At 33.8% G+C, this 14,248-nt stretch overlaps 1 protein-coding gene across 1 annotated transcript; it reads left to right on the top strand.

The window, feature by feature from the left end:
* The first annotated feature begins 8,782 nt into the window (after window positions 1-8,782).
* Window positions 8,783-14,248, top strand: LOC110682780 (rhomboid-like protein 14, mitochondrial). Its single transcript, XM_021859116.1, has 3 exons — window positions 8,783-9,092; window positions 9,786-10,085; window positions 13,267-14,248. Exons 2-3 carry the CDS (start codon window positions 9,876-9,878, stop codon window positions 14,029-14,031), a joined length of 975 nt encoding a protein of 324 aa, XP_021714808.1. The 5' UTR covers window positions 8,783-9,092; window positions 9,786-9,875; the 3' UTR covers window positions 14,032-14,248.

The raw sequence follows: 14,248 nt of genomic DNA, 5'->3' as shown, positions 1-14,248 counted from the left end.
CGTAAACTCATCTAAATCCCAATAAGCTTTCTTAGAATCTATAAATCTTCATATGACTCTCACAAAACAAATGGGACATTACCTCAAAAGAGTCTATGTATTCATAGATTGAAGGCTCACAAACATACACTTGAGGCTCATCAAGATGGGAAAGAGGGTTAGGATTTTCAAATTCAACTTTCTCTTCATTCTCAACTCCTTCACCATCACTCATATGCTCACCAATTGGATCCTCACACTCTCTTGGTTGCTCAAATTTAACATCATCACCCTCAACACACACATTGGATAAAAAATTTTCACGAACAAGCATTAAGGATGACAATTGGCTTTCTAGCTCTTTACCTCTCTTTCTTCCCTCCTCAAGATGCTCCACACTCTTTTTCATCACCTCCAATTGACTTCTCAAAGAATTAAGAATTGACTCCTTTTTAGGCCCAAGATCATCACTAAGTTCAATATGTCTAATTTGAGTTTCCAAAGTAGCAATAAGAGATTCAAAAGGTGTGGAAGGTTGAGGCTCAACAAGAGAGGAAGAGGTACAACCAAGATTGGAAGAATCAACATTAAGATCATGAGCATATACATCACATTGGGGAGTGGGGGCACAATCAATAACATGAGATTCATCATTAAGGGAACGAAGCACATCACAAGAAGGCAAGGTAAATAATGAAGAATATTGAAACACACCATTAGCATCAACTTGAGCATGCACCTCATCATCATGAACAAAAGGGGAAATAGAATCGGAAGCACATGTTCTAGGTTCACTCATGGGATCAATTGACAATTCATGGGAATTCATGCTAATATAAGAAGAAGCAAGACATTGGACATCAATATTAGAATCATGAATTCCCCAATTATAAACATCCCTAGCAAACCAAACATAAAAATCCAAAGCATCATCAATTGACAATGCTATAAATCTACCATTATGCATGCATTCAACTTTATTCCTAGTTTGTTCATTTAAACCAAAATAACAAATCTCACAAGCCTCCCAAAGACTACAACGATTATAGTAAAGAAATCCCTTAAGTCTATTGAAATATTCACAAAAAGGTTCATCATCATATTGAGGAAACAAGAGACATGCCTTTTTTTCACAAAGCAAACAAAAATAAAATAAAAGAAAAGTATATACACAGACCTAGACTCAAGCAATCAAAAACACTCAAACATAGACACCGTTCCCCGGCAACGGCGCCATTTTGACGAGGGGTGGAACTAGGTCGTTGAATCTAATCCTCCCTCGGTCAAACTAAATTTATAAACACTTAACAAACCTATATACAAGTATAGAGGCAAGTCAAGGGTCGAACCCAAAGGAACGGTAATGTTCAAGCGCTCTCAATTATGCGCCTAAGCTAGGTCGAAGTCTAAGGATAAAAGGTAAACATTATAATCAACTAAAAAATGAAGAACCAAACAAATAAACACTAGGAACGAGGATCAAAAAGTAATCATGACAATTGTAGCAACTCGGGAACAATATGCAAATCAATGGTTGTGAAGACTAATGGCAAGCTCAATCAAAAGAGTCAACAAGCTATCTCCTAGAGGTCAAACTAGCGTCAACTACGAGAGACTCTAACTAGGAGCATCACCAATCAAGCTCAATCGACAATTGCAATTCCTAAATCAATGGTCCGTATCATTAGAAACTACAATGCAATCTAGCATGATTCTCAAGGCCTAATCGAATTACACACATGCGAACTTCCATTAATCACTTTAATCTCAACAATTAATCAACACAATCCCCAAATTAAGCACAATCAATCAATCATACGAGTTTCACCCAATTCCTAGCAAACAACTACACTAACATCATCATCTAATCAACAAACAACTAAAGAAATCAAGAATCAACAATCTATGAAGAACAATTACACAAATCAATAATCAAACATCAAAATCAAACCAAACAAATATGAAATCAAACAAAACAATAAATGAGATAGAGTTAAGAATGCTCATTGATAATAGAGAAGATCTTTAACACTATTGTCACCATTGAATCGTCAATCTCTCAATCACCATTGAAATTCCTCACTTTCTCTCTCTAAAATCTACTCCTAAACTAACCCTAGAATTAGAGAGAGAAGCTCTCAACTAAGCTAAGATTATGATTAAAAACTAGAATAATACTTCTCTAAATTCCCTTCAAAAATCGGGTTACAAAGGTATATATAGGAGGCGCGAACAAAAACCGAGCAAGAAATTAACCAAAGAGGCGCGGTCGTGCGAGCAAGGATGGCGCGCCCGCACAGGAAGGTGGCGCGCCCACGCCCATGCTTTGCGCGCCCACGCACAGGGGCTGCGCGCCCTCGCAGGAAGGTGGCGCGCCCGCGCCCGTGCTTTGCGCGCCCGTGTGATTTTGGGTTTCTTCGATCTTCTCGCGGCTTCGTGCGTTCGCTAAGGTCGCACGATTATGATGATGATGAACAGTAAAGTAGGCAGTACCTAAACACCATGATCGTGGGTTCAACACCCCATCTTCATGCTATTTCCTTGCATCTTGAGCTTTCCAATTGCCATGAGCTTGCTCCAAAAGCATCTCCCACCTTAGTAATTCACCAATATCAAGACCCGAACCTCGTACAATACCTACAACCACGAAAATAGAGCAAATAAAGGAGAAAAGAGTAGAAAACCCAACAAAATTCATAAAAGCTACAAGATAAGAGAGGAAAGGTAAAACCAAGACCAAATGCATAAAACTAAGCATTTATTAAGCATGAAAGCTATGAAAAGAAGGAGAAAACAACCTAAATGCTCATCAAATGGGTGCCATTTATGACACCCATCAAATACCCCCAAGCCCCTTTTTCTCGTCCTCGAGCAAAACAAAACCAAGGGAGAAATGATAGATGAGCTTATTCAAACAAACAAAAAGAAGAGAAGAGACAAGAATATACACTAACTCACTTTCGTAGGAATCACGGTCAATTTTAGCAACTAAAGACAAGCCATTTAAACCCCTAGATCTCCCTAGAGGACAAGTGATGCTCTCGTAAAGGTTTCCTAAGAGATTAACCTATAACTCTCGTAATAATACAAACAAGGCAAAGCATGAAAAAAGAAATAATTAAATATGAAAATAGAGAAAAATTACCCAACCAAAAGCTAGAAAAAAAAATTGTTAGTTGAGGTGAACACTACAAGAAGAGAGATGAATTGTATGTGAGTTCTTAATGACTACTTTTGCATAATTAAAACTGAATATAAAAGGAACTTAGCAAAGCACACATGATTTTACGAGAAAACCTTCCAGGGCCCAATTGGAAGTAAAACATCGACCCTCCTAGGGATTTCACACACCAACTCTGTAACACCCCAAAATCTCTCTCTACGGAAATACTAGTATACTACGTATAATTATGCCGTAGAGATAGACTTGGGCGTATTACCGCCGCGTGATTACGCAAGGCTACTCAAAGTACTTAACTCAACAACAAAACTTGCAGCGGAAACTCAATTTTCTTTTATTAATACTTATAAAAATAGTAACATTGTTATGAGTGCTCAAAAATAAAGACAAGACCAACATTCCTAAACTAGGTGAAGAAAATCTTTGGACTCCCATATGCTCATTCATGACTCCACCTGAAAATAGTCAACACTGCTTACCATTACGGTAAACAGGGCGAACCAAAATAAATAAGAAATACGGATTAGCAAAATATGCTAAGTACGATAAGTGCAAGATAGTGTAAACTCAATTTATTTGCAAACATGCTTTTAAAACCAATTCCGATAATTAATCCAATAAATTCAAAACTCATTATTTCAAAACTGATTCTAATGATTCAATATTCAAAATAATAGTTAATAAAATCAATTCCTTTATTAAGAACCAATTCCTTTTAATCCAATTCCTCACCCAAGTGTGCACACCCCCCAAGCTAATCTCCTTATATTACAAGGCTATTCTTGAGGAAAGACCCGGTCATACAAAGTCCAAGGCCTTATCAATAAACCAAATCCGCATAATGGGATTACTAACATTCTTATAAAACATTAATAATAATAATTCAATGGTTCAATAAATCCTTTTAAAATCCAATAGTTCCCAATATTATTTAAACACGATAAGTAATCCAAATCATTCAAAACATGATTTAAAAATCAATCATTCAAATACTTTTAATAAAATAAATACCTTCAAACATAGTTTATTTCAAAATCAATTTAATTCAATCACCAATCAAATCATGTAAAACATGTTATTCAAACCAATTACTTTAAAAGGTATCTAGCCACCTAAACGTACCTTGTTCCTTGCTAGAAAACCACACAAAAAGAACCTCAATAACCTTGATTGAACACATCCTACAAATAAATATAACCTTAATCAATATAAGGTTAACAAATAATTAAAAACCCCTAACTATATGTACATGAACATTTTAAATTAATTTCTCATCAACATCATTAAAAATCTGATTTTATATAAATAAAACTACTCATAATAATTATTTATAAATCTCCCATAATAATAATAATAATTGAATAAGAGAAGAGAATAAAAAAAGGTAAGAAACCAAGGAAAAGAGAAGAATTGGATTTGCGTTGGAAAGAATAGACAGAACTTTCAGAGGCTATAACTCCTTCTATATAACACCAAATTGGGTGATTCTTGAGCCTAACCTTAAGGATTTTTCGATAGGAACATTCTTTTGTGAACGTCAATACCCTAAACACTGACCAAAAGTGCTCGAAAATTGGCTTCAAAGATAAACAAGATGATTTGTGTAAAAAGAGGAGAAGAAAAGTAGAGAATTGGTGTGAATAAGTGGGAAGAATTAAGGGTCTATTTACAGTGTTGAGGGTGTAGAAAGGATAGAGCTTAAGGTGTGATATGATTACTAGAAAATGTGATAAGTTTTTGGGGTTGTTAAGGTACTTGAATCAAATCAAGTCTAGATTAATAGTTGGGTTAAAAGATAAGAAAATTTAAATGGATATACATATGTAGGAATGGCAATGGATTGGATTCGGGTCGGATGTGGCTAAATCTGAATTCGATCCGTTTAGTAAACGGACCCTGGACTCGGATCCAAATCCGAGTCCAAATCCGAAAAATCCGAGTCCGAATCCGATCCGACTCGTAATTTTTGGATCCGAATCCGGTCCATTTATACGGACCTCCGATATGATCCGAATATTTTTTTTTTATTTTTATTTTTTGAAATGCCATATACCTATAGTTACTTGTATTGTCATACCAATTAAATTATAAACATAACATATTTAAATTATAAACTAAGTTACATAACAAATGGTTTCTATAAAACAAGCAAATAATTGTCCCAAATTATAAAGCATATGCTTATACTCTCAGATAGGACTCGGATCGGACTCCGTCGGACTTTGCGTAGGGTCCAAGTCCGATCCACCTCCTATTCAGATTCGGATCTATTTTATCGGATTCGGATTTGAACTAATTTTAAACGGATTCGAATCGGATTTTTTTTTTCCTTTGGATCGGATCGGATTCGAATCGAACTCGGATTAAATTGCCATCCCTATACATATGGTTGGGAAAAGAAAGATAGGAACAAAATGAGATAATGAAGGAAGAGAATCAGAGTTTGATTTAAAATATAATAATTAACAAACTAAAGTGATAACAATCACTCTTCAAAACATGATCAAATCACGTTTCACAATTTTTTTTTATTATTTTTTTTAATATAAAAACGAAAATAATAATAAAATAATTGAATAAATAAATATTTTAGATAATATAACATTAGTTAAATACAGAATGTATATTAGATATTTCTCTTGAAATAGTTAGTATAATAAAATATGGACCAACCTTAAAAAAGATAATTAAACCTATATTATTAATTTAGAAATCCAAAAATAATTAATTATTCAAATGATTAAATACTTATATTTGGCGCCAAATTTAAATATTATTTTGGCTCCAATTAATGAATTTACTAAAATAATAATTCTTAATTAATTAATTTTAAAATATTTATGAAAATACGGGGTATTACAAACTCAATCCACTATAATTAGCCAAAACAATATAATCCTAGTTACAACCTATTATAATTCAGAATTTTCTCACAAGTTCCTATCTAAACCTGTTACTCGATAGGACCCTATCCTACCCAATCCAATTCCCTAACTTAGATTCACTCGGCACTCCCTGAATGCTCACACTCAGCTTCAATCTTGAAGCCTATAATTTGTATGCAATATGCTTAACACTCACCCAAACCAAAAACAATACAAACTCTTTAACTCTAATATGTGACTAGAAAGCTACACATGGAATCCGAAACTAATATGACAAAGTTTAGACTTCGCAAACTTACACTTTAGAGCTCTTTTCAGATTCTTCATGCATAAACTAACAAAGTTGTGCAAATTATGAATTCTACTTTATATACAAGAAGTACTCGTATGCAAAGTAGGGTTTTCAAAAGATAGAAATTATAAAACTACTATTTTTATAATAACACGTTTTATGTAAATCTTTTGAGAAGAAAATCTTTTCAGGAAACTTATCAAAGATATAATTTATGAAAATAATATCATTTTGTATAGCCAGATTTTATAAAATAAAATCTTTCAAAAATCTTTCATAAATTAAAAACTTATCTTTTAAAAACTTTCCATTTATAAAGTTTGTCATGCTTTGTCACGCTTCTAATAAATTCCATACATAAACTTTCCTAACATATTTACAACAATCCTTAGAAAATAAACATAACATAAATTTATACTGTTTAGCTGGATTGCTTCATCAATCGTTGTACGTTAAGGATACTCGGGCTTCACGCAGACCAGGATCAAGTTCCCGTTGTCCTTCACTCTTCAGCTCCTTGCTAGAACTTCGTAGGTCAAGTTCTTATAGAACTTGCTGCCTTCTACGCAGACTAAGTCAATCTTCTCAACTTGCTGTCAAGATCCTGTTAGGGAACTTCTCTTAGTGTTTCTGTTAAGGAACTTAATTAGTTCCATTTCTACTTTCTTTACTTTATTTCCTTAAGATCTCACTTCCACTTTCAAAGTCAACTTCACTTGTTCTAATCACAACACTTAGAGAAAATCATTAGTTGAAGTTTGCTTTTATTCATCATTATCAAAACTTCAACAAAATTAAATCAAATGCAACATTTGCATATTGTAGGTGGTACAATCCACTTTTTCTTAACCAATTAAAAAAAAAGAAATTTTTTTTGTTATATAAATTTAATTCAAAAACTCACCTACTTCCCCCTTCGTGACATAAACACAGTTGTATCGTTTGTATTAGAAAATTGCATAAACATAGCATAGTAAAGTTTGAAGAAAAAACAAAGGTGATTCTCCAAAGACGCTTGAAAAGACTTACTATTTATATATTTTTTTTCTTTTACTATTATTCAAATTTTAGCATTTTCATAGAAATAGATCCTTCATCAAAAACATCTTTTCTTATATATTTCCTCCGTTTCTTTTTAGTTGACACGTTTTTTTAGTCACGTTTGCCAATGCACAAATCAAATCATTAATATCTTTAATATGCAAATGCAACATTTGCATATTGTAGGTGTGTGAATAGTGCTAAAGTCAAAGCGTGTCAACTAATAAAAAACGAAGGTAGTATAATTTAAGAGATACTTTTCCAACTTAATCACAGCACTCAAAACTCCTCATCCTCAATTTCTATTAATTTTACTTTTTATAATAATAAATAAAAGTAAAAAAACCTATCATTTTCCATTTAAACTTCTTATACTATAACTTCCACTAAAATAAATTCAGTAACTTCCACTATCATATTTACAAAAATAAATTAATACATCCCGTCCCCACAATTAACAAAGTCGTTTTAACGATAACCCTCCAAAACCCCAATGTTAAACTCTCATGCATTTAGGTTTTTTTTTTTTTTTAATTATTTTTTTTAATCTTTTAAACAACAATAACTACCCATCCCACAATTTTTTTTTAACTTAAAAAAAAAAAAATCAATAACTACCCATCTCACATTTTTTTTTTTTATTTTTTTTTTGTATTTTTCGGATGGACTACTACTAACATTTTTTTTAAACACTACATACAAACATTCTACTTTGTGTGTGTGTTTTTTTTTGTATCTATACCATGCATTTGTACGGGTATACAGTTCCTTTATCAACAATTCACCATAGCACTCAAAATTCCCAACATTTCAATTATATGCATTTTTTAGGGACTACCCTCTAAACAACTTCCACTTCTCTAATCATTGAAACAAAAAAAAAAAATGCATAGCATATTTTTTTCTCAACTGACCTCTCATCGAATAACTACTTACAAAATAACAAAGTAACTCCTAGAGCACTGATGGAATAACCCCTATAACACTAACCGAGTAGCTCCTATAACACTGAACGGTTAACCACTATATATATATAGCTTTGACAAAGTAAACCACAAAATAGCTGGCCACATTGTGTGGCCACCGACATATAAAAGTTACACTATGTTCTTTGAGCTTCTTAGCACAACGAAGAACATTAGATTTCAGCAGAGCAGGTGTCAGCAGGGTAGAACAAGTGTTAGTAGATTATTAATACACCCTAACTTATATAATTCAAAAGTACTTTTCCAACTTTTAGCCACATCACCCTAAATTCTTAATCCTCAATTTCTGTATATTCGCGTTCGTTTGGCATCATTGTGTATTTCTGTTTTTTGGTTTTTTATTTTTTAAAATCATATGATAGCATGTAATGAATCAAAAATTAGTCAAACTTATTAAAATCATTATAATTTTGGAAAATGAAAACAAAAAACAGTGTCAAACAAGCCTTCACTTTTTATTTTTTAATTTTCTTAAAGAAAAAAAACTAAGTTGTATTAAATTTCATTATAACTTCCAATAACAAACTACTAGCAACAAATTTAAGGGGACAAAAAAAAACATAACACAAGAAAATGAGAAAATAGAGAAGAGCGGGAGTAGAAAATAGAAAAAAATCTGGAGTATTCTAGTATCATCTTCCTCAACTACAAAGCTTGGAATCTGCCTTCATAATCTACTCTTTCTCCCATTTACCTTTCTTTCTTCTCTTCACTTGTTGCTCTTCAAGGTATGCATTGCTTCAATTTCCCTATTAATTTCCGTTTATTCTTACACTTTGATTTCGAATTTTGTGATTTCTTATCTTTAATTTCATACCCTTTTAGATTTTGGCAACAATTTATGATGATTCATTACAATTATGCTTTCTGATTACAATTGGTATAACCTAGTAATTTCTTTTTGTTTTGTTTACCAATTTTAATTTTAACCCAAAATTTGAAACAAATTTGAATAATTGAATTGTGCAGTTGCCTGTTTAATCTTTTGTTATTGATAATTGTATATATTGGCTTCATTGGGTTCAATTTTGTTGAATTATTCAATATATGATTTTGTTTATTATTTTAATTATTATTTTTAAATAATTCGTCAAATATTTGTTTAGGTGTATCATATTCAAGAAAAATTCTTGCAAATTTCTTTCCTGTTTTGGGGGGTGGTACGCAGAGGCGGTCGGCTCGGTGGGAGCGAGGGTTTAGTTTGTATATTCTGGGGTTGGGGGTGGGGGGGGGGGGGGCAGTGGGACATATTGATTTGCATTGGTTTGTATATGATCTGGTTATTGTTGTTGTATAGTGGTGGTTATACTTGATGCATTTGGTACTCGAATTGATGCATGTATGTTACGATAAGACGATAAATGTTCGTTATGCATAATCTTCGGTAAATTGGATATTGACATTCAGCTTTCGTTACGTAGGGTTTTAAATTGATTGTTGGTAAGTGAAAAGGAGGAAACCTTGATCAGTTTCATTTCAAGCAAGTTGTCTATAGAAGCTTAAATTGAAAGATGGATATTGGTGGAAGAAGGGTTTCGAGGGGTATGCTGCCTTTATTGGCTTTGCATACCGTGAGCGAGTATTACAGGCTTCAGCGAAAACCTCCTGTGACTGCTGGATTGTTGGCTGCTAATACTCTCATCTATCTAAGGCCTGCTTTTCTGGAGTCTATCCTCCCCCATATCAATGAGGTTTGGTTCAATGCGCATCTAATCCTTAAGGTACTCTGTTTCACCTGATTAATAAGCTTTTTTTTTTTTTTTTCCTTCATATATTGTTGTTTATCACACGACCCTTCGCACCCATGATAATCTTTTAACTGTTCTCATTGTTAGTTCATCCTAACTTTTGCAGCTTACATTTATATGAGTTGCTGCATGGTTTTTATCTTGCTGTTTCTCAACTTTCAAGCTCAAAATACTATTGTCTCTAGCTTTTTAGAACTTGTATGTGGTTCTTGTTGGAGAAATTAAATAAATTAACTGAGTGGTATGGAAAAGTAAACACAAAATTTTTCTGCACCGCTGCCTTGCTTTATTTTTTCTGACATAAAACTGACATGGGTTTTTGAGTGTGGATTTATTGACATATATATGTCCATAATTACTATGATCATGGGATTTATGGCCAGGGGAAAGGAATTGCTATCATTTAAATAGCAGATGCTTGCCTCTAAAAACTTGTGTACAATAACAAAGCTTTAGTCTCAAAGTGATTACTTGAATCATCATAAGGATCCATTAAGAAAAGTAAAACAAGAAGTATAAATATTCAACAACTTGTATACTTCCTCCGTTTCTTTTTAGTTGCTACATTTTCCTAGTTTAGAAATTTTTAATTAGTTGCAACACTTTCCATTTTTAACATTCTTTTTTCTTTCTCTCTCTCCTACCCACACGGGTCCATTTTATTTTTCTTTCCATCTTTCTCCTCTTAGAAAACTGTCTAGGAGACCGTGAAAATAAAAGTGTAGCAACTAAAAAAAAACAGAGGAAGTTATAAAAATAAATTGACCAACAAGTTGATTCTAAAACTAATCAGGATACAGAATTCAAAAGTGCCTTTTAGTGCTTATCTATCTTTTAACTATTAGGATAGTGGGTTGTTAACTTGTTACCATGACTGGTATTAGTGGGCACTCCCCATGTTAAAGTAGGTTGAATCTTGAATCCTCATGAAACTATGGGAGCCATAACCATAACTTAGTTAGTTAGTTGTTGCATGTCCCTTACTACCTCTAGTAGGTGGTTGTCAAGTGATGGTGTGAGGTTGTTTCTGCCACTAAGAAGGGAAAATGATTATGACACTGTAGGATAGAAATCATGATGCCTGTCCCAAGTTTCTCCTTTGCTTGTTTTCATGCCCATGCCTAGGTAGAGGGATACCGACTTGTGCATCCAATTTGAATGTTGATCATTGAAGGTTGATGATTTTAAAGGAATTCTTTGTCAGCTGTATTATTGGGTTTTTGTTAATTGGTTAGTATCGTTACCACCTTCATTTTAAGCCTTGTTGATGATTTGGTTTGCTTTCGCTAAAGTTAAGTAATGATATGATGACAGTGGAATACGATGTAGTGTCCACACCAAACAAAAAAAAAAAAAAAAAAAAAAAAAAAAAAAAAAAAAAAAAACACTTAGCTGCTGGTATTGTCCTTCTTGCTGCAGCTGCTGTTCATCTTTTCTGTTCTTAGTGCTGCAGCTTAATACTTCATTAAGGCTCTAGATTGTCAACAATGATCTAATTTAGATACTGTTGCTTAGAACCTGTTTCACAGGATAGCTGCTTTAAACTCCTTTTTCATCTTTTTGATTTGCACCATTTTTTTTTTTTTTTTTTTTTTACCATTTTTTTTTTTTTTTATTTATTTTTTTTTATACTTATATATATATAATTTTGTTTAAATACTGGATTTATTGTCTAGACTACGCAGTAGGGTGTCAGGATTGGTAGATTTGTTACTCCCTGTTTAAGGTAATTGGGAATCTGAATGTTTATTGCAGTGTTGAAGGTAGAAGATGGTTTTGTATTCGAGACTTGGGAGATGGGTGTCTCTCCTTAATTTGAATGTTGCTTAGGGGTATTTGTGGGAATTGGTTGTGGCATTACTTTTTTAGTTGAGTTCCTTTGACAAATTGTCATTCAGAGCAACCATAGGTTATGCAAAAATGGGTGATCTATGATGGTGCATTTTTGTCTATGGAAGCTCATTTTTTAGGTCTCCTTTATGTTCTTTGACTTCTTTATTTTGGTCGGGTTTAAAATAGGGAATGGTCAATATCTTTGGTTTTTTGTAAGGATGTTTTTTTTTGGGCGGGGAGGGGGGGGGTCTCCCACTTTTGTTCCACCTTTGCACATATCAATACATCATGATGCCCTCGTGTTTGCTTGCTTTCCATGTTGGGAACACTTAGGATCTGCTGCGAAGGTCTTGCATTTGTAGTACGATAGAGGGGTTTATTTTCATATTTAAGGTTCTGGCTCTTGGTTTATCTCATGCAAAGGTTTTATGGTATTACGAGTTAGGTAGATGATTAGTTAGGGACCAATTCATGCTAGTATGTCTTACCCATCTTTGCTAGTCTGCTACTTCCATTTTATAGTAGCCTTTTTTTTTTAATTTTTTTGTTTTTTTTTGGATGGCTTATCTTTGCTTAAGGTGAGAGATTTTATATGCATATTAGCATTTCCACGAATTAGTAACATTTAGTTTTAGGAAAATTTTGGGGTATGCCAAAATTCTACTTTGATGACCTGTTTTATGCTTATAAATTATTTTGGCATTTAAATTTATTTCATTGAACACGAAAGATGTTGGAATTCCTTGAATCTGATGCAAGCTACTCAGCATGGGGGATTAACTTATTTTCGTCCTAGTCCATTCTGTTTCGGGGAGTACAACAATAATTTTCCTTCCTTTTGGCTTCTGGATGTTTTTTTTTCATTGTCTTTGGAGTAGATATCTTATCTGCATGGGAACTCCTGAGTCCTGACCAGTATTAAAGTAGTGATTTGGCTTAGTAATACTCTCTTCTCCCAAAATTTCAGGTCTTCAAGCCTATAGATTCCCATCCTCCCAACTTGAATTTGTCAAAACTTATAAATATTGTTGCTGCTGAGAAATTCATTTTTCGGCAGCAACTTGATGTTAAAGGGATATATCTTTTATCTTCTTATGTAAATGCATGCAAAGGACGACTACTCATTGGATACAGCTTCCAGTTCTGTTTTTCTTTTCTTTTTATTTTGGCTTGCCAAGATGTGTGCTTTCATATTTGCTTGAGCAGAACATCCATTTACACTAGACACGGACTATCTTTAGGCTATCATTTATCTGTTAAGCTACTCACATTATAGTAATGTTTGAAATAACCTTTCTGTTTTCTTCTTTGATTTTTACAGTATAAGGATCTTAAACGATTCTTTTTGTCACCATTTTATCACATGGGTGAATCTCACTTGGTTTACAATATGCTATCCCTACTTTGGAAAGGAATCCAATTGGAGACTTCAATGGGAAGTATTGAATTCGCCACTATGGTTGCTACATTACTCACCATGTCGCAGGGAATAACCTTACTGTTGTCCAAGTCCCTCTTGTTATTTGATTACCAGAAAGCATATTACTCTGAATTTGCAGTGGGATTTTCTGGCGTCCTCTTTGCCATGAAAGTTGTTCTCAATGCCCAGTCAGATGACTACACATTCGTGCATGGCATCCTTGTACCTTCACGTCATGCTGCATGGGCTGAATTGATTCTCATTCAGATGTTTGTACCAGGTGTCTCATTTCTTGGTCATCTTGGTGGGATATTGGCTGGAATTTTTTATCTGCACTTGAAGAGATCATATTCAGGTCCTAACCCTTTGAGATCCATCATTAGAAGTCTGTCTGGTGTAGTTAGTTGGCCCTTGAGATTTTTCCGGGGCTTGATACGGCCGAGAAGGTATTCTGGCAGAGGAGCTGTTGGGAGAGGAGAGAGAAGCAATGTGACTGGAGTATGGAGATGTCCTGCTTGTACATTTGACAATTCAGTTTTGCTGTCTGTGTGCGAAATGTGTGGGACTGGTATAGATGGAAGCGACTTTGCATCAAATATGCAGAATAACCTCTCCCTAGACGAGCTGCGACGCAGGAGGCTTGAAAGATTCAGCTCTAGCAGATAGCATCCTGGTGAGTTGATATTTGATAGCCAACTAGCCTTGGAAGAAATCTTGGATATGGAGTCTTACAAACTAACTACTGAGTACATCTGAAGACAGATCAATTCTGATCCTTTTTGCTTATTGCTTAGTCAACTTTTTAGTTACCCATTAAACGTTTGTACATACGAATATAGAATTGATTTGGTTTATATATGAATGAATATTCTTGAGTGATTTA

The sequence above is a fragment of the Chenopodium quinoa genome, unplaced genomic scaffold, assembly GCF_001683475.1.
Source record: "Chenopodium quinoa cultivar QQ74 unplaced genomic scaffold, ASM168347v1, whole genome shotgun sequence".
NCBI classification, from domain to species: domain Eukaryota; kingdom Viridiplantae; phylum Streptophyta; class Magnoliopsida; order Caryophyllales; family Amaranthaceae; genus Chenopodium; species Chenopodium quinoa.
This window is presented reverse-complemented; position numbering and strand designations above follow the sequence as displayed.

Bases quoted from the DNA above. Each gene is read 5' to 3' on its own strand.
- LOC110682780 (XM_021859116.1), top strand. From the start codon at position 9,876: ATGGATATTGGTGGAAGAAGGGTTTCGAGGGGTATGCTGCCTTTATTG. The intron at 10,086-13,266 runs GTACTCTGTTTC...TGATTTTTACAG, and splicing joins ATGCGCATCTAATCCTTAAG to TATAAGGATCTTAAACGATT.